The 27,687-nt window shown below is 36.1% G+C and overlaps 3 protein-coding genes across 5 annotated transcripts in view; 2 read left to right on the plus strand and 1 right to left on the minus strand.

The window, feature by feature from the left end:
• Positions 1–27,687, minus strand: part of LOC129764572 (GTP-binding protein Di-Ras2) — a 343,955-nt gene that overhangs the window by 202,396 nt on the left and 113,872 nt on the right. The window lies entirely within an intron of this gene.
• LOC129764573 (sapecin-like) lies at positions 566–1,033 on the plus strand. The gene is made up of 2 exons (XM_055763779.1): positions 566–739; positions 810–1,033. The coding sequence occupies exons 1-2, from the start codon at positions 616–618 to the stop codon at positions 986–988; spliced, it is 303 nt and encodes a 100-aa protein (XP_055619754.1). The 5' UTR covers positions 566–615; the 3' UTR covers positions 989–1,033.
• On the plus strand, positions 2,478–2,928 carry LOC129764574 (sapecin-like). Its single transcript, XM_055763780.1, has 2 exons — positions 2,478–2,644; positions 2,715–2,928. Exons 1-2 carry the CDS (start codon positions 2,521–2,523, stop codon positions 2,891–2,893), a joined length of 303 nt encoding a protein of 100 aa, XP_055619755.1. The 5' UTR covers positions 2,478–2,520; the 3' UTR covers positions 2,894–2,928.

Below are 27,687 nucleotides of genomic sequence, written 5' to 3' on the forward strand. Positions count from 1 at the left end.
AGCAAACCAATTTTAAAAACAATTCATCTGCCGTAAAAATCAAGGGAAAGAACAATTTGTGTGATTCGTCTATTTAAAAATTTATGAAATATCTATAAAAAAAAATTTTACAACTTGAATCTGAAAAAAGCCTGAAAAAAGAGCTGCTCTGGAGGTTTGAAAAACTTCATATATTTTTTTTCATTTTCAGACACGTATTCAAAATATACGAATGAAAAAAAAATTCCAGAAAGTTAAAAGAACCTCCGCAACAAGCATTGAATGATTACTGGCCATTTCCGGTCGGTTCTGATGTTAGATAACTCAAACGTCGACAAAACGCAATTAAACTATTTTTAAACAGTTTTATATGAGTTCAACATGAGTCTATGAAGTGCGTAATACTGTAAATTAATAAAAAATCCAAAACACAATTCACGATATTCGATAATTGCAATGATCATAAACTTTCGATAGGCCGTTCCGGAGCTGCGAAGGGCCGTTATCTCTGCGTAGCAGATCCGGCTGGTGTTGATATTTAAGCTCCACTTGGACAACGACCATTATCAATCAAAGTTCGTTTAGCATTCAGGAGAGTAGCTTGTCCCCGTCGAGAACCGAGATCGGAGAACCGAAATGAAGCCAACAACAGTGCTCTACCTTGCCGTAATCCTCTTCGTGGGAATTTGTTCCACCGGAGAGGCGCTGCCTCAGTATGCCATTGCTCCAGGGGCAGTCGGAGAGGATTTGGAGAGCTTGGGTAAGTGGTATAATAATGTTCCGATAGCGTCGGAATGTGAGGTAATAATTATGTCTTTTTTTTCCTCTAGCCAATGTTGATGAGAATTCAGTCGATGACATTCCGCTAGAAAACCTGCCGCAAAAACGTTTCACTTGTGACTTCTTAAGTGGAATTGGTTGGAATCATACATTCTGTGCCCTTCATTGCTATTTGAGAGGCACAAGAGGAGGTTACTGCAACGGAAAGGGAGTTTGCATTTGTCGCTGAGAACCTCAGTTGAATCACACGATAACTGCAGATAATACGTTGAAATGTTACACAAAATATGATTTCTTATATCTGTTTCTTCAATAAAATTATATCGATTTTCTATGCGCATTAACCGCCAAGATTTCTCGCTGAACATTTCCCTAACATAAAACCCCTCCCCCATTTTCGTAGTTGTGTGAAAAATGTGTGTTCTTTTTCCTAAACCCAAAACGCGAAAAATCTACATTCAGTCATCCGTCGAGATACTGACAGCGGTTCGGAATTTTCATGTGACTTATTGTGATTTTATTGAATGATAGTATGCAATCTAAATCTAGAAACACTATGTGTGAGGTCGGAAATTTTGAGTGATTTTTGCCATGATGTAACTTTGTAAAAATTCAACGCATATCGATGGGATGTACATCATTACGAAGCTACATATTTTTATATTGGTGTGGGCAACAATTTCGGGAAGAAAACCGAATGAAAAATTGATTTTTCCCTGTTTTTTCAAAGATTTTCTGGAATAATACAATTTTTTCTAACCAACTCAATAGCAGATCCAATTAATCTTATCAACCAGCTTTCATTTGATTCCTAGAACGTTCTTATCGGACCTTCCCATACATAGATATTATCAAACAAATACGAATAAAATATCAAACGAAAAAATCAAACAATAAAATATAAAAAAAAAATCAAACAAAAACGAGAAAAGGGTTTAGTTAAGCATTCAATGTACGAGGTTTTAAAGCGAGTAATGGCTTAAAATATCTCATAAAATAAGTTGTTGTCAGTTGTTGTTGTAGGGCAATGCGAAAATCGCCCAAATTTCGATCTGTCGAATATCAAAAGGTAAAGTGAGAAATGAAAAGATAATATAGAAGCGATAGACGGGAAATTAAAGATGAGAAATTTTACACAAATTATCCAGCAAACCAATTTTAAAAACAATTCATCTGCCGTAAAAATCAAGGGAAAGAACAATTTGTGTGATTCGTCTATTTAAAAATTTATGAAATATCTATAAAAAAAAATTTTACAACTTGAATCTGAAAAAAGCCTGAAAAAAGAGCTGCTCTGGAGGTTTGAAAAACTTCATATATTTTTTTTCAGTTTCAGACACGTATTCAAAATATACGAATGAAAAAAAAATTCCAGAAAGTTAAAAGAACCTCCGCAACAAGCATTGAATGATTACTGGCCATTTCCGGTCGGTTCTGATGTTAGATAACTCAAACGTCGACAAAACGCAATTAAACTATTTTTAAACAGTTTTATATGAGTTCAACATGAGTCTATGAAGTGCGTAATACTGTAAATTAATAAAAAATCCAAAACACAATTCACGATATTCGATAATTGCAATGATCATAAACTTTCGATAGGCCGTTCCGGAGCTGCGAAGGGCCGTTATCTCTGCGTAGCAGATCCGGCTGGTGTTGATATTTAAGCTCCACTTGGACAACGACCATTATCAATCAAAGTTCGTTTAGCATTCAGGAGAGTAGCTTGTCCCCGTCGAGAACCGAGATCGGAGAACCGAAATGAAGCCAACAACAGTGCTCTACCTTGCCGTAATCCTCTTCGTGGGAATTTGTTCCACCGGAGAGGCGCTGCCTCAGTATGCCATCGCTCCAGGGGCAGTCGGAGAGGATTTGGAGAGCTTGGGTAAGTGGTATAATAATGTTCCGATAGCGTCGGAATGTGAGGTAATAATTATGTCTTTTTTTTCCTCTAGCCAATGTTGATGAGAATTCAGTCGATGACATTCCGCTAGAAAACCTGCCGCAAAAACGTTTCACTTGTGACTTCTTAAGTGGAATTGGTTGGAATCATACATTCTGTGCCCTTCATTGCTATTTGAGAGGCATGAGAGGAGGTTACTGCACCGGAAAGGGAGTTTGCGTTTGTCGCTGAGAACCTCAGTTGAATCACACGATAACTGCAGATAATACGTTGAAATGTTACACAAAATATGATTTCTTATATTTGTTTCTTCAATAAAATTATTTCGATTTTCTATGCGCATTAACCGCCAAGATTTCTCGCTGAACCTTTCCCTAACATAAAACCCCTCCCCCATTTTCGTAGTTGTGTGAAAAATGTGTGTTCTTTTTCCTAAACCCAAAACGCGAAAAATCTACATTCAGTCATCCGTCGAGATACTGACAGCGGTTCGGAATTTTCATGTGACCAAATTCCATCACTAACTGTTGTACTACCAAGCACGGATTTTCAACACCAGTTCGAGAGAAATGGAGAAACCATGTTCGTAAAATTTCTCCTCCTGAATCACGTCCGAATCGTTAAGCGGCTAACGGACGCTTCTCTGGGAATCTGTGTGTGTATCGGTATGTATGTGAAATAGTGAGAAAATTAGCCAACGAAAACCGCAGATGGTGCCCCAGGGACTATCGGATAATCGCTGGAGTTGGCCCAGGCGTGCTTGACCACTGGTTAAGTTCAAGGAAAACTCACCAGAACCAGCCAGCCAGCCGGTATCCCATTTCGACACATCACACAAAACCACTTTGGTGTTGTGTCATGTACTGGCGTCCCCGTCTTTACTAGGGTCAAAAAAGTTTATCACGAGGGGGCGCGATACTTGTTTAATTGAGAAATAAATTTGGAAAGTTTTTCCCGCTTCTGGTTTGTTATACTGCTCTTGTTTGGGGGCTGGTACAGGTACTGGCCACGAGATACCCAGGGTTCGTCGGGTTCGTCATTGATGTACAGCTGTTTTCGTTTATTAAAATGGGCGGCTTTCGTCGGGGGGCATTTGGGATGCGGTGGAGAAGGAAGAGAGCCCAAGATTTATGAAACCATTTTACCAAAACATTATCTTTTGACTCTGATAAGATGGATCAGATGAGCAGGGGTCGCCGCCAATAAATTTTCGGATAAGCGCAGGCAATTAAACCAAATTTATCGCAGTTCGGATGGAATTTTTGTTTTTGGTGCTATCTAGCGTGATCGTGTAAATTTAAGCAAAAAGCGTGCAACCACGATTGATGGTGGAAACAGTAATCAATTCATTACCCACCTTGTACCATAGGATAAAAACTTGGGAGTGAACGTTGTTCACTTGAAAAAATTACTTTCGATTGAATGTTTGTATTTAAATTGTTGATTTGTTGTTCCTTTTTCCAACGATGCTTTTGGGGCGTCCTGAATATTTTTTCATATTGAGCAATTCCAAATGAAATCGACAAATGACAAACTGATATATATTGAGTATCTTTGATTCGAATGAAAGTGTGTATTCCGAAATCTTTGATAATTTATATCTCAAAAAATATGAGTCGTTCCGAAATAGTTTGTTAGAAAGAGTTATAGAGTATTGTTGGCTTAATTTGGAAAAAAAATTACACTAAGAAGAAAAATTAGTACTCTTTTTTTTATTTACAAAATAAAATTTTAATTTGCGATATCAAAAAATATGTATTTTTTCATATTTTTTTCAATTTTTTCATATAAAATATCTCCTTCTAAATGCAACCATTCTCGAGATATTTAAAAAATATTTCTAATTTATAATCTTTTTTATAGTAAATAATCTCTTTTAATATGTTTGTCGTGTTATACCGTCATGTTCATGAAATTTTATGAATTTGCTTATAATTTCCAACAATGTTTTTGATTGATTGATGTTTGTATTAAGATAGAGAAGATTTTTTAGTTTCGCTACGTTTTGTATTAACCCACATGTCTTCGAATGTTTCGTAAAGTAACTCCTAAACATATGTCTTTATCATAACGATCTATTTGGAAAAGTTGTTGGAAATTATGAGCAAATTCATAAAATCTCATGAACATGATGGTATAATACGACAAACATATTTAAAGGGCCTATTTACTATTAAAAAGACAATAAATTACAAATATTTTTTTTAAATATCTCGAGAATGGCTACATTTAGAAGGAGATTGATAATAACCTATTTTGTTTTAAATCACATCAGGATTCATAATTTGTGGCTAAAACTGATTGGTAACATACAAAAATTCGAAGTTTCGAAAATTCTTAAAATTCGATGTTCCACAAATTTCGTCAAAAATAGTTTTACATTCATGGGCCCATTTTTTAAATTTTCTACATGACTTCTATTTTATACGAAAAAATTGGAAAAAATATAAAAAAATACATATTTTTTTGATATTGCAAATTAAAATTTTATTTTGTAAATAAAAAAAAGAGTACTAATTTTTCTCCTCAGTGTATATTTTTTTTCAAATTAAGCCAACAATACTCTATAACTCTTTCTAACACACTATTTCGGTACGACTCATATTTTTTGAGATATAAACTATCAAAGATTTCTCTTACTCTAATCGATACGCCCTTTTCAAAAGTTACGCTTGAGTCAAAAAATGAACCATGATGATGTATTCGGAAAAGTTGTTGGAAATTATAAGCAAATTCAGAAAATTTCATGAACACACGGCAAACTTATTAAAAGGGATTATTTACTATGAAAAAACAATAAATTAGAAATATTTTTTTAAATATCTCGAGAATGGTTGCATTTAGAAGGAGATTGATAATAACCTTTTTTTGTTTTAAATAACATCAGGATTCATAATTTGTGATTAAAAATGACTGCTAACACACAAAAATTCGAAGTTTCGAAAATTCCTAAAAATTCGATGTTCCACAAAGTTCGTCAAAAATAGTTTTACCATCTTGGGCTTATATTTTGAATTTTCTACATGACTTCTATTTTGTATGAAAAAATTAAAAAAACAAATAAAAAATATTTATTCTGGATATTGCAAATTGAATTTTTGTTTTGTAAATAAAAAAAAAGAGTACTAATTCGTTTTCTCAGTGTTCCTTTTTTTTCATATTCAACCATCAATACTCTATAACTCTTTCTAAGACACTATTTCGGTACGACTCATAGTTTTTGAAATATAAATTATGAATGATTTCTCTTACTCCAATCGATACGTCCTTTTCAAAAGTTACGTTTGAGTCATAAAATTCCCAATTGCTGTGAAAAACTCCTCCAACCCAAACGGAATACACACTTTCATTGGAATCAAAAATACAAGTTTTTAAAATCTGCATTTTTAGGACGATTTCATTTGGAATTGCTGTATTCCAGCATTTGTCCTGATTTTTATAAGAAATTTAATTGGTTGACGAATCATAATTCATTTATTTTTTTATATTTTGTTTTTGAATAATTTTTTTCTATTGGTTACTGAAACTTTGCATGCGTGTGAAGAGTGACAGCTGCATCTTTCTTTTCGTTTCAACGTTTTTGTGTTTTGTCTAGATATTCCAAGTTTATTTCTAAATGTCTAAATGGAAGTGATATTTAACTGACGAATTGCGCTTGAAGTACCTTTATCTCAAACAAAGACGTAATGATTATGAGGCCAAGTGATACATATATAAGTGTCGGCGGTTATTAGCGATAGGTACATTTTGTCATTTTGTTGAAACAGAAGTTTGAAATCCACAATGAACCATTGCAGGTAAATCTGATTTGGAAAATCATATCCAAACAACGAAATATTCCAAGAATATTCAATTGAAATCCACTTCCAATTCAATAATGAATTATGTGGTGTAAAAATCAAATCGCTCAGAAGATTTTGGCTGCAGAAGGAACTCTTGCATTTCATACATCAGAAATTCTTCGAATCCATGGATTGTCTCCAGCACTATTGCCCATGATGACTCGGAAACTGCCCAAAAATCTGCTGTGTTCAGGGTTGCTAATTATATTTTTCAGAAAACTGTGAGATTGCTTTTGAAAAAACTGGATCCTGTAAAACCGTTTTTTTTACGAATATCAGGTTTGATGAATCCAAAAATGATTTCTTTAACCCATTCCAATGCTCCAATAGAGTTTCTTTCGAAGATTCATGCAATTTTTATATGCAGTTCATATAATGGCGAAATAAACCATTGATTGATCATATCATTCGAGCAGATGGAAATGTCGTTTACCACCACTCGAACATTTTTTCTAGAACCTGTAGAAAATGCCTTCTGTTTCCTTCTCAGGAAACCCTGTAAACATAACTTCTGCCGTGATACGAGATTTTTAGGTTTTTGTTTTGTCCAGTGGTTGATAGTTCGCGTTTACATAATCACATCACTTACCTCAGTGAATTCTGATTCTTACCGCTTCCCACTAACAACTATCCCTTCCTTGATGAACGCTAGGGAACCGCGCTATAGAGGCGACCCTTCTGGCCTTCGGGCGGCGAATATCACACTAACATTCCTTCCCTTCCACTGGTGACTGTAAGGACGTGGCCGGCGTCGTTATTAACTATTTAAAGCTCGAATCACCGAAACTTGCACAATGAGAATGATTTGCTACTTCCAAGTGTCATTCAGTGTGTTCATTGTGCAATTTCGCTGGTTCAGGCCAATCACGGAGAACAACTACGAAGTGTACAGTCTACCCAAGCTCAAGCACAAGCTCAAGCCTGCAGTATTGGTTTGCGTAACAATAAATAAATAACACAGTTCACCTTGCTCTAACTAAAGCACTTTATAAAGAACATGTGTTGAAGCTCAAGCCATTGAAAATACTGAGATCGTCTGCAACAAGATGGTTCTTGCTGGAATCTGTCCTTAAACGTAATCTGGAGATGTTCAACTATGACCGAAACCAAATAGTGAAATATTCATTTAAACGACTCGATGACCAAACCTGTTTTTGGCTCAACGTTTTGATTTTGGTTATTAAGTTGAATGAAACAAACTGAAGCGCTCAAATGCACTCAAATTAACGCGGAAACCAGAACAATCTTTCATTCTTGAGCAATACATGCCGAGAATAATAAACAAATCTAAGGAAGCAGAATTGGACTTTGGAGATTTTGAACATCATCTAAAGAAGCCAAATATATTTACATCGATGTTGAAGTTGTAGAAACAGCTACTAAACTATTCGAGTGCAGAAAAATAATTTTTTAGACTGTCTGCGGAATTGTCAAACATTTGAACGACGAAAGCTCGAATAGAAAATAAAAATTTAAATAAAAACATACCCGAATTATTTATTTAGAATGAGACCTATCCTATCCGGGTCTTAAGCATATGGCCATATGTTATAATATATATTGAATGATGCTAAAGCTAAGATTATTTTTCAAAATTGATCTTATAAATAATTTATATGTTTTAATACAGATATAAATACAGGAAAGGAAACCGAGATTTAAAAGTTTTTTTAGATCAATAACACAGTTTTTATTGTAGCAACCCTGGGAAGGATAATATTTATACATTGTAAATTTTTTATACATAGAATGGGTAAAACTGAAGCACATATAAAAAACACTGAAAAAAACTGGATGATATTTCTGAAAGTTGGAAGATTGTAGGATAGAACTATCCGACTGGATCGAGAAAACAAACTGGAAGAATTAAGTTTAAACCTGGAACATTGGAACGCAATCTGTGCTCTCACAGAATAGAAGCTATCACCTCCGGAGTATTTAGAATGCATGAATCGCCCGAGAAATATGTTAAATAAATAGATTTCAGTATTTTGATCTCTTGAAGTGCAAATCACATACAACGTATTTGTATTCATTTATATCTCAAAAGAATCATATTCGTAGCTGTGATAGGTATCCTGATTTTCAACTCCGACCAGATGGTATCCCTACTTAGCATAGAAATAATGTACAAAAAAGGGAAGGATGTCGTGTTGTAGGGTTTTTGATGAACTTTAAGGGAAAAAAACATGAAAAAAAATCGTCAGCTGTTCGGATGAATTTTCGAACTATCCGTGTGATACCATCCATCATTTTGTGCACAGTACTGCTGGTAACCGTGTTTGCTATCTTGTTCCAGCACCATTTGAACTGGTTTTCTGATGGTTCTACCACATTTCTTCAGTTTGTCTTTGATAATTGCCCAGTATCTCTAGATGGAACGAAAATCTGGACAATTTTATGGATTGATATTTTTTTCAATAACACAATTTAGTTCTCCCTATACCACTTGACGACCAGGGTTACCATATCTGCACAATGTTCTGTATTTATACAGATTTTTCAGACTTTTTAAAACCAAGAATATGTAATTACAAATTACAGATTTTTTGGATTTCATACAAAATATTCAGATTTTAAAAAATAACGTTCCAATATGGCTTGGCTATAATGGCCTGATGTCAATAATTTTGCTACTTCATGAAATGAATCTTTTTTTGACATTCATTTTTAGCGTATTATCCTGCTTTCTCATGTTCGATATAAGATGTAAAAATGCAAAAGTCTACGTCAAACAAAATAATAGAATAAAAAAATATATTGAGGATATCTAAAAGAATCATCGATACGTTTTGGATTACTTTTTCCGGGAATATATTGGGAGTACAAATTGAAAAACTGAACAGTAATAACTTCATGAAAATTGTTCATTTTGATTACTTATTTCTCAATAAACTCATGATCAATTTATGAGTGTCGCAATAGATTTGGATACTTTCCATTCATGTATTACAATATAGATGTTTATAATACGTTATAATATGATATAATATGTAATATGTTAAAATTGCGTTGAAATGAGAACTTCGAATATCCCATACATTTATATTATGGTATATTAAATAAAAATACTAATAAAAGTAGATGACTAATTAGGTCACAAAAGATGTGTGAAAGTAAAAAAAAAGAACATAAGAAGTGGTATTTAAAAATTTTATAAATATTCACTTATTTATGTAAATATATTTTTTTTGATAATTACAAAAATTATAATCAAACAATTTTATTCACAATTGTGGTTTGCGGCACATAGCGCGTGAAGTCTTCTTTTGCAAATTGAGCAAATTAGATTTAATCTTTTCACTTTTCGACCTTTTTGTTATTACATTCTTCACATCGCCTCAAATTTCGACCTGATAGCTTTTGGAGCGATTAATCACTTGAATCTCTTAACCCTCTACAGCCCAAGCCCGCCTTTAGACGGGCTTCGCGGATTCTCTTTTCAAATTATTCAGACATTATTTCCAATGTTCACCCCCACTAGAACGTCTTTAGAATATTTTCATCTATCACACATACACATTGTTTTTATGGTGGCAGCCTTCTGCTAGGATTATTTTATGTTGAAAGACGGAAATTCGAGATAAAAGTGGAGTAGGTTTTTTTAGATAAATTAAAAACTTGGGCGGTAGAGGGTTAAATCTATAGAAGAATGGATAATCCTATGGCAAAATCCTGTTCTGGAGACATTCCTCCGTGTAAACCATTCCATTTATTATTACCCCAGTGATGAAAACCTTCGTCTTCTACCCACAACTACAGATCCCTTGCCATATCATCAACTTAGGGGGCAAATTTATCTGCGTAAACAAATTTGAACCTACCCGCAACATTCCCTGGAGCACCTCAAATGGAAAAATTGTGGAAAAAATAACAAATACGATTACCAACAGTACGTTTCAGAATAAAGGGTGTGTCACATCAAATTGCATCACGGAAAAAACGCTGTAGAAATTATTTTTTTTTGGAATTATATCTTCAGCTTTCGCTTATAATTAGATAAGAGTGTATAGATCACGTTGGCCATGCTTCACTGACAATTTTTCGTAAATTTGGAAAAATGTCGTCGAACGAAAAAGAGCGTCGTGAATTAATCCTGCGCACTCATTTCGAGAATCCGGATTTGTCACATCGGGACATCGGTAAGATGCTGGGAATCGTCCAATCCACGGCCAGCAGAGTACTAAAACGATACTTCGAGAACCTAACCATCAACCGGAAGGTGAAGAACGGCAAAATTGAATGCTCCGTCAGTGAAAAAGATCACAAGCGCGTAGTTAAGCAGTTTAGACGTGATCCGAGAAGTTCGGTCCGGGATGTCGCCAATAAACTGAATTTGTCAAGTTCATTCGTCCAGCGGACCAAGCAGCGGGAGGGCCTGCGTACATACAAGGTTCAGAATGTTCCCTCCCGGCGCGAAAGGCAAAACATGGTGGGGAAGACGCGAGCCCGGAAGCTGTACACCGAAATGCTGACGAAGCCGCATTGCCTGGTAATGGACGACGAAACCTACGTCAAAGCGGACTTTAGTCAGCTGCCGGGCCTGTTGTTCTTCTCCGCAAAGGACAAATTCAGCGTTCCGGAGGAGATTCGCAAGCAGAAACTATCCAAGTTTGCCAAAAAGTACATGGTGTGGCAAGCGATCTGCTCTTGCGGAAAGCGGAGCGCCCCCTTCGTGATGACCGGCACGGTAAACGGGCAGGTTTACCTTAAGGAGTGCCTACAGAAGCGCTTACTACCACTATTGAAGCAGCACGAGGACCCAACCATCTTCTGGCCGAATCTCGCTTCGTGCCACTATTTAAAGGACGTGTTGGAGTGGTACGAAGCCAACGGGGTCACCTTCGTGCCAAGGGAAATGAACCCGCCCAACGCGCCGGAGCTTCGCCCAATTGAGAAATATTGGGCGATTATGAAGCAGGCCCTCCGGAAGAACCCAAAAGTTGTCAAATCGGAGGCGGACTTGAAGAGAAAATGGATTTCTGTTCAAAAAAAACTACAACCTGACGTTGTACAGAACCTTATGGACGGGGTAAAGAGGAAGGTGCGAGCATACGGGTTTGGGCTCGAAGTATGAATGAAAAGAAAATGCCAAAAGATGTTTAATAGTTTTTATTTTACTGTTTAAAATTTTCAAAATGATCGGTCTACTGGGCGAATTTCTACAGCGTTTTTTCCGTGATGCAATTTGATGTGACACATCCTTTATATGGGTTGTATCATAAAAAAGTTCGAAAAATCATCCGAACATCTGACGAATGATTTTCATGTATTTTTCCCTTTTCTATCAAAACCAACCAAATGACTTCCTTTTTTGTATGTAATTTCTATGCTGAGAAATGTCCTACTTTATGCGACCAAATTATAACTGAAACAGTCTTTATCAGAATATGTTCCACTATATTTTGTCATCAAAAGCGCACACGAAGAGTATAATAGTAATATGTAAATTGAAGTCGAATCATGCCCGAAGAAATCCTTTAATTACGTAAATTCTCAGCTCAAAACCAATAACTTCCCATCGCAGATACATCTCGGTGTAGATGTAGGAAATTTATCGAACGAAATTTGCAATCTATTTGACTATTAATGTTTATCTCGTAACATTTTTATGTATAAATTTTCTTTTTTCTATTTAGAAACATGTCAAGAATATGTCAAATCCGAGAATTTACACACACAAATGTTACAAGTTAAACATTCCTTTTTAGGAGTCTCCATACGAGAAAGCCATGTATACCAGAAACTATAAAAGATAGAAAGTTGATGTCTTCGACAAATAATCATATTTCAATTAGATCTAAAACTTTGTCGAATACGTTATATCACTATCTTGACTTTAAACAAAATTAGGATCAGTTGTATTTTTTTCAAAGAAAACATGAAAAAGTTGTTGTTAGAAAAAAATGTTCCCCGTAAAATTTATTATCTTCCGATGCATGGGTGACTTGTTGGAAATTGTAAGGGCCATTTACATCTTTTTTTAGAATTTAAAAAAATACATTTTTAAGAAAAAAAAATTAATTTAGATTTTTAAAATATTCTTTTTTTCAGTGAATTTTTTTAGAAGAGTTCAAGAATGCAGAGTTGCTTAAATGACCAATGCATTTACACTCTCAACGTTTCACAGTAATCTAAGATGTTACTGCCAATGACCAGTCGAGTTGGCATGAAATTCGTTGTATGAAACATTCTTCAAAGACCGTTGAATTGCAACTTCTCTTTTGGGACTTGTGACTTTTATTCTGAATGCAATAGAAAATGTCAAACACGTAGAAACTTGTTACACTGACTTCAATAAGCCATTTGACCGCATCGCCATTCCATTAGTACTCTTCAAATTGCAGAAATGTGGGATGGAACAAGGACTCTTAAACTGGCCCAATTCTTATCTAACTAATCGTGAACGAATTGTTCATTTTCAAAATTCTCCCTCAAATCCTGTAAAAGTCACTTCCGGAGTAACTCAAGGCTCTCATCATGGTAAATGAAAACAACATCGAAGCATTTCAAAACGAAATACATGTACTCCATATTTGGTGTAAAAAAAAGTATACTGTAACTGTAACTGTAACCAACAAGCACTAAAAGAACGCCGAAAATTTACAATACTTTTTTTTGTTGATGACCTAATGTCGCAACGAGTACAGTCAGCTGAATTACTAGAAAAAATAAATTTCTATGTACCTGGGTGTCAACTAAGAACACGCAATTTTATTCTAACCAAAACATCCAGAACAAACTATACAAACAACGTCTATCAATCGCAAGATGCGTATATACAATCAGCACTGCGAAATAATTGACATTATACAGTAGGAATTATATTTAACCTACGGAAACATTGTAACATTAATATATAAGAATGCATTCTACATTCGTTTGACGAAAATGAATAAATGAGTAAAGAAATAAACAACTATTCGGGATCCATTATATTCTTGCCATTACAACCATAATGTTCAAGAGAGTGATTGAAACAGAATCCGGATATTACACAATGTACCGTTCCGAATCATATTTCGGACACTTAAGGCATATGATGCAGAAAACATATCTAAACTTTATGCACAGGTATTATTTGGTGTATATTTTTAATAAATTAGTTCAATATGCTTTCAAGCTTTCTACTTTGGTACCTATTTGATTGAAAACATAATAAATCATCGAACAAAATGCTTTTCAAATGAAGCAAATAAGAATCAAACTTCGGACACTAAATCAAATTTCGGACAGATTGAATTAAAATTTCGGACACTTTATTTTGTAATTTAATGGACGAAAATTACATTACACCTAATTATATTTTATAGTCAACTGTGAAACACTTACCAAGTAATCACAGTAAACTGTTAACGATGATGAGAACTGATAAAACACGGGAGAAATTTAAATATTTATGAACGGGTAAATTCTACGTGCTCACGCAAAACATACGTCAAAAACAAACGATAATGAGTGGTGCTGTTGAATTTTTTCCTACTATGTGATAATTCAAATGTTATTCTCAAATGAAGTGGTAGTGAAACCAAGGGATCACTCTATAGAAGCAATTGTGATATTAAATGTATAGTTATATCATCAGTGCATGAAGCATTTCAAGATATTAGAACAAAGTGTCCGAAATATGATTCAGAACGGTACCAGCGAATAACATTGTTAGGTTTCATCTACATCTTCCACTGCAGCCACGGAGCTCCATCTTATGCCTTTTCTCTACTGCTGCACTACAAAATGTTCAAAGAAAATTACAATTCTCAGTAGCTTCCGCCCTCGGTGTGGAACCCATTCATTTCATTCAGCTCAAACGGCGATACCACACTACTACATACTAGAAGGATCTGAAGGAACTACATCGAAATCATCACCCGTAATCCGGAAGCAATCATCATCTGTGCCAGGGCGTGTCAAATTACTTAATTCGAACGCGCTCTGTAACAGTCACAACTCCACCACCACGGCCATGGAAGTCATGGAACGCTCTTGTTAAACATGTGGAAAAGTTTAACCCCCATCCCAGTCGGGGTGCGGTATGTTAACCGGAGCAAATCATGCCCTCCAGAAACAACAACAGTAACAACAAAGTTTGGTTTGCTTTTTTGCTCCGAGGTTAAATGTGTTTATTTCAACTGTTATTCTCCACACAAGCTGTATAACCTTCAGCAAAGACCAACCAGAGGAAAAAGTTTATTCGTTGGTCTCCTATGGCACTATGTGCCGTAGAGGAACTTTGCCTTCTCAATCGGATTTCGATGCAAAAGATCACTTGAATGCATTTACCTATGGAAAGTTCAAAAATATGCGTTAACCAGCGCATGTCGTAACGGGAGTTCTTCAAAATTGGTATGATTGACAAAAGACGCCACTCAACACTTCATCACGAGAATCGCTGAGAAAAAGTTTAAAGCCCCTCGAATCTTATTAACATGCTAAAAGGGGCTCTGGAATGTTTCGAGAACACACATCCTCAGATGTTTGTTCGGTGAAAGCTGGAATGACAGAATGTTGATTCGTATTTTTGAGTTGTGCGTTCATGTTTGGTTTACTTAGCGTCTGTCGGTGAGTTGTTAGAGTGGTTTCAAAGTTTGTTCGGATTAGGATGGTAGGGATGGCCAAACTTTTGATCAGTACGAGCGACTATTGACGAAGGAGTTTGAAGGGGGGTTAAATTAAAATCTTAGCACTGAACATACAGAAAATCATGGAAGATTTCGAATAATTATAACTCGAACATTTCCTGACAGATCGCATTGATGTTTGCGTAAATTGATTGAAAATACTTTTACGCATCTATCACTATATATGAGGGGCTTAGAATGCAAGGGGTGTAAGTGACTTGATCGATTTCTCTTCATCAACTTTTTCTTTAGTTAATAACTCAATTGCATAAACGATCCAATTTAAGTTTGCTATAGAATCTGATAGGTGAGGTTCTGACCTATCTTCCACATTGTCAAACACAGCTGGGAATGTATTTGAGGCTAAGCTATGACCAAAAGAGAAACTCGATGTAGAGAAATCGATCAAATCACTTACACCCCTTTCATTCTAAGCCCCTCATATAACATAATATTTTTCATTTGATAAACAATTTAACAATTATAAAATATCAAACATTAACTAAACGCGATAAATCCCACGTTTTGATTAACCCAATTTGTGTTCTTCAAATTTTACTGACCAAAAGGAGCAACTAGAGCCCCAAAACAATTTATACAATACCAATTAAATACCACATTGGTTGCACGTTCGCTTACTAAGCGATCGATCGTGAGTTCAAAACTCAGGGCCCTCAATTGACCTTTGATCTTTGTGTTGTTATAGAATAACTACGTTCACGCAACAATCATCCATATTTCCATCACCATATTAGCAAAATACTGTACAGCGTATGGAGTCGATTCAGAGTAGGTTTGTTCGATTTGCTTTGCGAAATCTGCCATGGAATGACCCATTGAATCTGCCCAGCTACGAGGATCGCTGTAGACTCATATGGTTGGATTATTTGGGCTCTCGGAGGAATGTTTCCAAGGCGCTTTTTTATCAGATATAATTTTAGCGAATATCGATTGCCCCGAATTGCTCTACTTAATTAATTTTAACATTAATCGTCGCAATTTGCGTACCCGTAACTACTTGTACCTTCCACAATCTCAAACAAATTACGGCTACAATGAACCCGTAACCAGTATGTGTCGTATGTTCAATCTTTGTAGTTCGTGTTTCGATTATTACCTTTCCCGTTCGTCCCTCAAAACGCTCTATTCTGTTGTTCTTAAGTAGTCATAATTGTTATATGTTTATTATTTAGTTATATAATTTTATTATTTTATAATTAATTCTCGGTCATTACGGCAAACATGTTAAGCCTTTTGATGTTTGTAAAATAAAATAAAATAAAATAAAATCATCAGCGATGGTGATCGATTCAGTGACGGAGTCCTGGCCTCCCTCTGTCCATGTGCAAGTTTCGCTTGCAACAATAAAAAAACATCGGGCCGTTGTGCTATAAATAACACAACAATGATCATATCAACTATCTCCGCTGTCTGGTCTACTAAACAATGAAAGAACAAAAGAAGACTCATATGCCTAGAATGGCCATTGTGTAATTTACAATTTATAGATACTTTAAACATGTAACATGTACACGAATAAATCCGGCTCCGTTGTCATTTTAGCTATAACGGCCTACATAAATAAACAAATGGGATAATAAAATTAATTCATCAATATCTATGCGGAAACAATCGTAGCCAATCACCGAGCATATCATTCAATCCGAGAAGAGTAAAAAAAAAGAAAAAGAAGACTCCATACCATTTTAGGGTCACTCTTGTCAACCTTAGTGTCACTCCTCACAGCGTTAGGCAAGGCGCAAATTGAGAAGCGTATAGCGCTCGTAAACGAACACGAGACCACCGACACGACTCATACGTGCCACAAACGTAGCGTGGTGGAGCGCATATTCAGTCGCAGTTTGGTGTAAATAACGTGCCACTCGCATACAATGTCTGATTCACACAGTTTTGCGCGATATATTTATTTACTAACACAATCACCCGACCGGTACGACCAGCACGAGAAACTGTGGTTCAGCCACAGCGTCACGCGAGTCGTGTCTCACGAGCGCTCCACAATCTCGCGTCATCTGGCCAATTTGCGCCGTTCTATCTGTTTTCATTAGCCACAAAAACAGGCGCTATATCGCGGCAAGTTACTCGCGCTATACGCGTCTCAACTTGCGCCTGGCCTTAAGGTGGGACCAGAATGCCGCGCTATGCGTCGCGTTGCGACAATTGTGCTTTGACACTTCATTTTAAATATGTGTGTTTCCATTTAGTCGAACACAATAATGCGTTGCGTCATTAACATCGTTGTACCAAACGCTAACATTTGTTCTAAACTGCTTGCGCCGAATTCGCGATGAAAGTTGCATGGTGTCGACGTCTGGTGGCAACTTCAAATTAGGGCCATAATTTGGGTCCCAAACTCGTTAGTGTTATCTCTATCAGATTAGAAGACACGAAGCCGGTTTTTAAATTCTAAAATTTGAATGAAAATTTTCATCATGTTATTTGATTACTAGAAACACGTGTTTCTGACTTTCATTCAAACATATGGCTAAACAATTTTAACATTGTTGCTGAATTTTTTCATCATAATATAGAGTTGTCTTCATAAACAATTTTCGTATGAGACTTTTTCACCACCTGCAAACAAAAATGTTTTTCATTTAAATAGAATACCGGTTTGATAAGGAAAAGCTAATTTTCATTCATAATTTTAATTTTGAAAATGTATTCATTCCGACTGAAAATCTAACTAAACTAAACTACCCTAAACTAGTAAACGAAGCTCAATGCCGCCAGCGCGGATATGTCAATGTGTTGTTTTTAAAAACATTCAACTGATCCGTGGACACAACAAGAACAAGATTTTCATATGAATTTTATTTTGTTTTTGTTTACATGTAAAGTGGTGACGCGAATGCTAGATTGTGACTGCAAATCAACAGACTGCGTCGGGCAAATGTTTTAGTATAAAACGCAAGCAATGACAACTGATGAGAAGCAACGCACAACGCGGTATTCTGTTTCCACCTTTAGAATAGCAGCAACATCAACAGATAAAATCTCAAGAACAACAACTTAATCACCAGTAGCAAAAGCAAACGACCTTCAATTTAACTGTCTTAGCCTCAGCTAAGCCCCAGTAATAGCTATTTCTTCGGTTGGAAACTGAAGGTAAAAATTTAATCCAATTTGATCATTAAAAATTTTCGATTCATTTTCCGGGTAGATCACGTACATAGCTTATTGTAATGTACTCAAATATCAATGCTTTCTAAAGAACAGAATACATGCACTTTTCTAACCTTTTTTCTTCGATCATAAATCAGCGAACACATTAGGAGATATTATGCTTCAGTTGATTCATATGCGTTTTTACCACAAGAGCATAAAATGCTCCCCAAGTAGAGTTGCTTGACTTGATTGATTTATAAGCCACGCAAGTGCAGCCACCAGAGATGCCAACCTACCAGATTTTTCAGAATTTCCCAGACTTTTTGACACGTTCCCTGATATCCTGACCAACACTCAATTTTCCCTGATTTTTCTGAAATGATCCTGATTTTGCATGTTATACTTTTTTTATGAAATTCGTTTATTTTTACAGGCTCAGTTACATGAGTTTGAAGGAGTCGAATTCTTAAATATATTTTTAAAAATATATATAAACAATTTTCTTAGCTCTAGGGTTAGTAAGATGGAAAATCGTTTACTCGCGGTGGACTCGAATTTAGAAGGTACTTTTTATTTAATTAGAATGAAAATTATCCGTAATAAATGTTCGATGTTTTCCTGGTTGGAAATGAGAATTTTCATAATAGCCTACATAATTCCCACAAATACTGCTCGCAACAAACTAAAGGAACTTCCAAGATAAGTCAATGCGATAGCCGTCGTGTTCCATCAGAGCAACGCCAAACTTCATGTCTCTTTGACAACACGACTGGCTGGAATATGATATTCCACCCGTTAAACTAACTCGATATTGCACCTTCAGATTTTCACAGGATAGGGTCCCTGTGCAATTATCTCTAGCACACGAACATAATGTCGAAGAAGCATAGAAAATATCTTTCATTTAAATATAAAACTGTTTTCGACGAGAATGTCAACATATTCTGGGAGGATAACATTTTTTGGCTGTGTAAAAGATGGCGAAAGGTCGTGGAACAAAACTGTGCTCATAAACTTGAATAAATGTGATCTGCCTATAAAAATGATGCGATTGTGTTTCCAAAAATCGGTTCGAACTTTCCGGACAACACAATATGAGCTATCCTGATTTATTCTGATTTTTATTTTCATTATCCCTGATTTTTCAAAATAATAGTTGGCAACCCTGGCAACCACTTCATACATTTTATGTTTATTTTGTCAACGTTTTTATCACCCGCTTTCGTTATCCATAAAACCAGACATTGACGCATATCCAATCTCTGTAAGTAAACAATCAAGTTAATTATCCGTTTTCGATCGCTCGCATAGCATAGCGTAGCATTTTCAATAAGGACATGTCATGTGTACATGTGGTCTTTTTGGAAAAATGCTTACTATGATGCGCCTGTTTGATTATTTAGTTTTGAATCTTTATTTGTACATTGCGCCTGATCGCGCTTCAATCAAGATGGATTTGATTCTTTACTATTAAATCTTGGTCCGTAACGCTAGGGTTTCTCTAATAAATTTTCAGCACAATTATTTTCATTGTAAATTTTGGTTTATAAGCATCATCTTTTCGATATTATCTGATGAAAGTATATTCCGTCGTTCACCGTAAACTTGTCTTGCCTTCGAGAAAACTCGCTCACTACACAGACACAGATGACCACGCTTTATCCAATAATAATAATAATAATAATGATAATAATAACGGAGCTCGTGACCAAGGGAATTACTCATCTGATGCCAAAAGATCAGGACACAGCGAATGCGGTGAAGTACAGGCCAATAACATGTCTAACGAGCCTGTACAAGCTACTTACGTCGGTGATTAATAGAAAGATTCAAAACCATTGCGATGTGAATGAAATATTAACAGAAGAACAGAAAGACTGTAAACAAAACACGCGGGGCTGCAAAGATCAAGTCGCTATCGATGCAGTCATCGTCGGACAAGCAAGCCGAAACAGAAGGAACCTGAGTATGGATTACATTGACTATAAAAAAGCATACGACTCAGTACCACATACGTACTTGATAAAGGTACTAAAAATGTACAAGATACATGATGGCGTCATCAGGTTTATGGAACACGCAATGGTAAACTGGAGCACCTCGCTTAGTATCACCGACGGGACAACTATGTTGAGATCCAGAACTCTGAATATTCGCAGGAGAATATTCCAAGGTGACACATTCAGTCCTTTGTGGTTTTGCCTTGCGATGAACCCCTTGAGCAGAGCACTCAACCGAAGCAGCCATGGCTACCATATAAATAGAACAACAACTATAAATCATACCCTCTATATGGACGACTTGAAACTGTTTGAGGAATCAACAGAAGCGCTACATAGTCTTCTACAGTGTGTTAGCGACTTTAGTTCCGATGTGCGGATAGAACTCGGAATCGAAAAGTATAATGGGCACCTTACACGATCAAACTGATTGACAATAAGTGTCTTCCATATCGTGACAGCTAGGCTTGCCACCATACACGGTCAATATCGCCCTCAACCCGAGACAACGAAAATATCCGCGATGGCTAGTGGCGACATTCGAGTTTGGGATCCAAACTATTCTCCATCAGATTAGAAGGCTAAAAGGCAATTTTCAATTGGTAAAATTTGAATGAAAATATCTACTTGGTATTATTTAATTAGTTGAAGCGCGTAGTCCTAACTCTAACTTAACCTATTTTCTATGAATTTTCAGATATTTCTACTAAAATTTATTATTATTATATAAAGTCAGTTTCAGATACAATTTTTGTATGGAATTTTCTCACCACTTGCAGAAAAAAAGTGATTTGCATTCACATAGAATACTAATTTGATTTGGAAAAGTTAATTTTCATTCATAATTTACACTTTAAATCTTTTCTAATTGGAGAGACCTGTATGCGACACGTTTAGTTAGACATTTTTGTAAACATCGAGTTCGGGACCAAATTATGGCCCCACATTGAAATTCGCCGCCAGACCTCGACGCTGTACCACTCTCATATTCAATGTCCAATTACAGGTCAAATCGCCTCCAATGCGACACTGAGTGGTTCCTCGGCATGTCGCATTAAATGTAAATTACTGTATCAGTTTTCCAAACCAAAAGCTTTCATTTATGATTCCTACAATTTCGGAAGTTTATAAATTTTAATTGCAATCGCAAAAAAGACTAACTAACATTAAATGTCCGCTTGCAAATCTGGCAACTCAGTCTGGAAGTCCGTGAGGTAAAACGTCATCATCATGCATCCATATGAAATGTCACGATATTGATGCCCGAAAATCAGAAAATCCGGATTTCTGCGTTGTCGGCCATGGTCAGCTGTCATTATGCTCTCAAATAATAAAAAAATCAATAAATTTGACCGTGTAAGGTCCGCTTAAGGCAGTACAGCTTCACCGTGGACGATTGGTGGAGACTGGAGGATTCCGCATTAACGATAGTGAAGTGATTCAAGATTTGGTGGAAGGCGAGTCCTATAAGTACCTGGGATTTCTGCAACTGAAAGGGATTTGTCACACAAAAATCAAGAAGGAACTCCAGGAATAATTCCTGATAATCAACCAGGTTTTGAAAACAAACCTCTGCGGCGGCAAAAAAATCAAAGCCGTCAATACGTATGCCGTTCCTTCACTCACGTACAGTTTCGGGATGCGAAAACCGATTTGGAAACAATAGAAAGAGCAATGAGAATTACGTTCACAAAGCACCGCATGCACCATCCAAAGTCGTCCATAGAAAGATTCACCTTGCCACGTGTTGAAGGAGGAGTCAATCGTTACAACTCGGTTGCCAAGATTGTTCATCAACAGCTAGCATCAAAACACAACTTGGTAAATCAATTGGTACCCTACTATAAGTACAATCCAGATCCGGTTTGGAAAATAACTGCTACAATCGCCCTGATATTGTGGTCTACGACAAAAAGAAAAGAGAAGTATCAATTATAGACATTGCGATACTGTTAAACCTCAATCTTCAATCAACGTTTGCTGCCAAGATAACAAAATACCACGACTTGGCAGAAGAACTGAGACAAATGTGGCATTTACAGGGCATCCGTATTATACCAGTGGTAATCTCAGCAACTGGTTTAGTTCCCCACTCTCTCACACAGTCTTTGGAGGAGCTGCAAGTAACAGATCAGTTTGCGGTTCTGCAGAAAGCGGTGATTCTTGGAACATGTAATGTAGTGCGACGGTTCTTGAATCACCACAATTTAAAAACGATGATTGTGCAGACACTATTACGAAGAAAAAAAAAATTTAAAAAAATTATACCACAGAGCCTAATCCCCCTTTGGCATTCAAGAAGCCCGGGGGTAGGTGAATATTCCAGCTCAATACTGAGAAGTGCCATAACTCTATAATGATAATAATAATGATGATGAATAATAATGAGATAATTAAAAAAAAAGTCACAGGACGGATGTGAAGGTGAATTCCATATTCATATCAAAAAACAATTTTAGGTGGGACGAAGTTCGCCGGGTCAACTAGTGACATATATTATTTTATTCAATGTAAAAAATTTACGCAATCTCACAAATTCAACATTTTAGTTTTTTATTCTAGTCTAATGTTGACGCAATCGCACAAATACATCATTTTAGTTTTCTTTCTTCTAGTCTAATTGATGCCCTAGATTAATGAAGGAGGGTGTGCTAGCTGCTAACTGCTACTTGCCTAATTATTTTTTAGCTATTGGTACATTATTTGAAGTGTTATTATGTTTAATGACAATGAAACCGTTTCACTTAAAAGGATTTTTGTCCTTATTTTATTTTCTAGTTTTTAGCATATTATCTGTAAAATTAGTATAATACGCTACAATTAAACCATTCAACATTTCAATTATTTCTGCTTACTTCATTTCATCGAATTTTTTTTAATATATATTCTATTAGTCAATTCTATTAGACAAATCATTTTATTGATCGGGTTTTGAAAAAATATACAGCCATGAACGTTCCTTTGAACGTTCGTAATTCTTTTCCGGCTAAACGGAGTTCTATGATCATCACTTCATTCGAAAAATACTATATACTATATACTATACACTTACTACTTATACTTGTTACTTATCATTAAAGAATAGCTGATGTTCGATTTGCAAAGTCCCATTGTGTAGATAACCCTGTTTCGCTGAACATCACTCCACAGCAAGAATTAGGATTCTTACGTTCATATGTATAATATTTAATTGAATTCATTGCATTTTAAGTTTGATTTGTATGTAATATATGCTTATGTTAACCAAAGTAGAAAATATTAGATATTATATTAAATATTATAATTATAAAATTTTCAATTTTATGAAATAAACCCAACATCTTACCAGCGCAATTCACTCTATGATTGACGAATATATTCGTCATGGCTCGATTCTGGCGACACAAAACTGTGCGCACTTCTAAATGGAGACCCCAGAGTTAACTGGTGATTTGCTAAGCCAACGGTAGTCCTACGTCCACCTTGCGGTTTTAACACAGATGTAACCCACTCCAAAATATACTCGCATTTGTCAAGAACTGTCCAAAAGTAGAAACTGATGTATGAAGTATATGAATATTTCAATAGAAGTCAAATACAGGGTAACTTCGATATAACGTACATTTTACTTTCAAAATTGTACGTTGTATCGAATTGTACGTTATATCGAAGCATAATAAAGAACTCTGAAACGTAGCTTATATTACTTTATTGTGTTGCTGTTTGAGTAAGGTTGATGAATAAAATCAATAAGAAGACGAAGCCAACTTTTCTCATGATGCTTCCCTTCGTTCTGTTGATTGAAGTATGATTCATTTAGAATCCGGAATCACAAAACAGTTGTATTTCGGGATTGGTTAAAGTTACAACACAAACTTTAGGATCAAAATACAGATAATTTATTGTTCTTTCAGAAAAAAAATATTAAAAAAATATTTTTTTTGTCTTTGATAATGTGTACGTTATATCGAGGTAAAATGTACGTTATATCAAGTGACGTTATATCGAGGGTACGTTATAACGAGGGTACGTTATATCGAAGTTTCCCTGTAGTTTAATATTTTGACCTATGAGCATGTTCAAATGGTACAGATATTTAAAGAAATCAATTTAACTGGTACTGGTAGAGCTAGGGTTGAGCAATTGCTCGAATAACAGTTATTATTAGTACCGAGTTTTTCCTCGAGCTAGTAATTTCAGATTTGAATGATATTATTTTACAATTTTGGCAGTATATTTCTGTAAATTTTACGTAGGCAAATTTATTTTTAAACGAAGGAAGAATGATAATCAGCGAAATGAAATAATATTTGCCCGGAGGCTAAGAGGCAAACAATCATAATGGATGGAAAAATTATTATTTGCGCAATGCCAACAATCATGGACACCACCAGGATTAAAATCAACCATTCCGAATTGAATCATCCATGTATGTTTCCGAGCAAATGACCCACGCACTGCATGTTTCGAAATAATGCAATTAAAAAAGCACGACAAGCGACAAACCTCCGGGAAAAGTTGTTCATTCCACATAAAAATAAAAAGTAAAAAAAAACAGAAGCGAATATACAAAGACAGACCAGATGTAGCGACTCATTGGAGTGCTCTCTTCAGACAAATTACCGCATAAAAATTGCAACGGAAAACATTCAGCTGGAGTGGCCACCGCGGAGTGGCTGTCGTTTTTCATATGTCACTCGTGTGCATCTTGCCCGCCGCATGTTGTATATATGTTGACTTTTTCACCTGTGGATATGTTCGCGTGTGCTGGCATTCATTATGCTGCCTTTCAGTTTTTTTTTTTTATTTGAAGTAAGTGCTCTCACTCGCGGCGGCCGCGTTAGAGCGGATTGATGCACGGCGCAGTGGCTCGAAAAGCACTCGGAAAGGCTTCCCGTTTGGCGAAACATTGTAAATGTTGATTCACGTGTGGGTGGATTGCGGTGCATAATTGCTTCCGTAGAAATATAATTTGCTTACGCAAATTTGGGCGTTTGAAATTTTCCCAGTTAAAGTTGGGCGGATGTTTCATGCGTAAACGGGTTCTGTGGCATATCATATTCATGCCTGATTTCAAAGTGCCAATTCGCTTCATGCTCTACCACCTGTTTTTGATGGGCCGGAGATTGCTAATGAGATAAGAAACGCCGCCGGGCGAAAGATTAGAGTGGTTCGATTTTCGGGGTAAAATTCTGAGGTTAAGTTGTCTTTATCTATGTTGAAACTATCTCTCGCCGACGGCAGTCTGTGTTATTTCCGTTCACTAGATGTCCCGAAAGTGTTATTCGATGACGGAGGCAAATTGATTGTTGCTTCGAATCTAAAAGTTTCGAACGAAAGAATAAATCTGTAGTCAGAAAAAATTTCACTTCATTGTGAGCGGACGAGTGAACGAATTTTCTGTTTGTCACGAGAAAATTAAAACTTTTCCTTAAACAGCGATACGCTCTAAATGGGACAGAGGAGTTTTTTTTGGCAAGAGCGAGTCTTCCGAAGGATTGAGTTGTTAATGGTGGAAGTTCATCGCTGTGCGAAACATAGAACGAAGTGGTTGGAGGTTTATTTAGGACGATTGCCTCAGCAAATTTCTTGGAACGAGTGATAATACAGGATGCAAAGGGGGAGGATTTGTGTGGGAAATCCCATGGACTGGTTTAATCTTTTCGGTGAACGTTCCGGCTGGGGTTGTAACCAAATAAGTGAAATGGTGTGCGAAAGGCTAGTTTTCCACTCGATAAGATTCTGTTGAGCATGCTTTCTGTTCTCGAAGGGTACGGCTACGAACTCGGCTTGTTATTGATTCCTGTCATCATTTTGGCATTACAGCAGAATAAAATCAATAACATGAAGTCAGTTCGTTTACGTTTAATCAAGCTCCAGACGAGTAGATAATACCTCTGTCAATAAGTTTAGAAAGTATTTACAATTCCCTGAGATCGATAGGTTGTTCGATGTTTTTTTTTCAAATGCTGAGACGACCGGCTTGCGATTATGATATTCGAAATGAATCCATTTCGACAATATTCAATATTTATTAGCACTTGTATCCTAACAAACAGAAGCATTACTAATCGGTTGATTTCCCTCGATTGAATTATGCATGACACTGGTGCCGTGATGAAATATACCCCATCAGATATCCCGACACACCAGAATTGTAACTTTCGTCATGTTATATGAAAATTTAATCCAACACAATTCATCGTGCTCTCGTCCTGGCACATCGAGCTATCGCTGGAGTGAAGTGAGTGAGTGCGTGGGCGAAGGAACAGTGGTGCATAAATTGGGAGGATTATAAACTATCGCACATTAAGTAACTTCTGGGACACCATACACATTTAGCACAGTTGCACAGTTGAGATATTCTGAAGTAACTGCAGTGAACCGGGCCAAATGGAGCGAACTTGTTATGGGTTGGGTTCTAGAATCTTTCCATAGCCAATTTCAGATTACGATAAGATTAATACATGTAGCGGTATGGGTTGGATGTTTTTTTTTTGGGATTCAGGAATTTCACAGATTGCGGAGGGTTTTCTTTAATATATATACTGTTCTTCAAAACGTTACTAATTGTGATTATTCATCGAATGGGAACTTTAAGTTACTACTACAACCGTTTCGAAAGCAGGATAAAAACTCAAACACGTAGTTCAACAAACTAAATAAAATCGAATGGTTGATTGTGTAATGGAATAACAAAAGAATTCAATAACATGTGATCAGTCAACTTGACATTACCGTTTTGTATGTGAAATAATCGCGAAAACTTAAGATATCATTATCTATCTTTTCACGTAGAACTACATCATAAATGATGTCAAATAAGAAAAAAAAGGGCACTTTAACTATTAAAAACTATTGTAACGATGTTGCAAAAAAACGATTAAAAAATCATAACCGTAAAATAACACTAAAACTTCGATACAATTTTTACGAGGTACTAGATCGCGGTCTCTATCCTGTCGCACAGTGGTCCCTGAGAAAATTTGGGTGACCAAAACCCAAAAAATGGAGTTGCATAAAAATAGTCCTATAGTCTATCCTATATTCTATGATGTTCAAGGCATCTAGGATCACGTATTTCACCACATTCACAACGCGATAAGATACCAGTTTCGCATGTTCACCGGTGCCGCTATTTCGCGTGTGTTTTTCTAACATGAGTTTTGGTAAATTTTTTTGGACGATTTTTTTTTTTGGTTCATTTGTTGTCAGCTTTAAAATTCGGTTGATTGTAGTATGTATTAACTCCACACAAAGTAAGTACTGTTTTGGAAGTTTAATTTTGCTTCGGATGGACTAAAAAAATTGCCCTGCATTTCCTCGCAAAACTTTTTTAATGAAAGTGTTGCTCAAAGTGTCTCTTATCACTCAGCACTTGAATTTTTCACCCGAATTCCCCCTTTTTGGTTTTTGGTGGTTGGCGAAATGTTAATTAGAAATAACTGTTATTTGAA

Source organism: Toxorhynchites rutilus, chromosome 2 (assembly GCF_029784135.1).
Source record: "Toxorhynchites rutilus septentrionalis strain SRP chromosome 2, ASM2978413v1, whole genome shotgun sequence".
Taxonomy (NCBI): Eukaryota; Metazoa; Arthropoda; class Insecta; order Diptera; family Culicidae; genus Toxorhynchites; species Toxorhynchites rutilus.

Bases quoted from the DNA above. Each gene is read 5' to 3' on its own strand.
- LOC129764573 (XM_055763779.1), top strand. From the start codon at position 616: ATGAAGCCAACAACAGTGCTCTACCTTGCCGTAATCCTCTTCGTGGGA. The intron at 740-809 runs GTAAGTGGTATA...TTTTTCCTCTAG, and splicing joins AGAGGATTTGGAGAGCTTGG to CCAATGTTGATGAGAATTCA.
- LOC129764574 (XM_055763780.1), top strand. From the start codon at position 2,521: ATGAAGCCAACAACAGTGCTCTACCTTGCCGTAATCCTCTTCGTGGGA. The intron at 2,645-2,714 runs GTAAGTGGTATA...TTTTTCCTCTAG, and splicing joins AGAGGATTTGGAGAGCTTGG to CCAATGTTGATGAGAATTCA.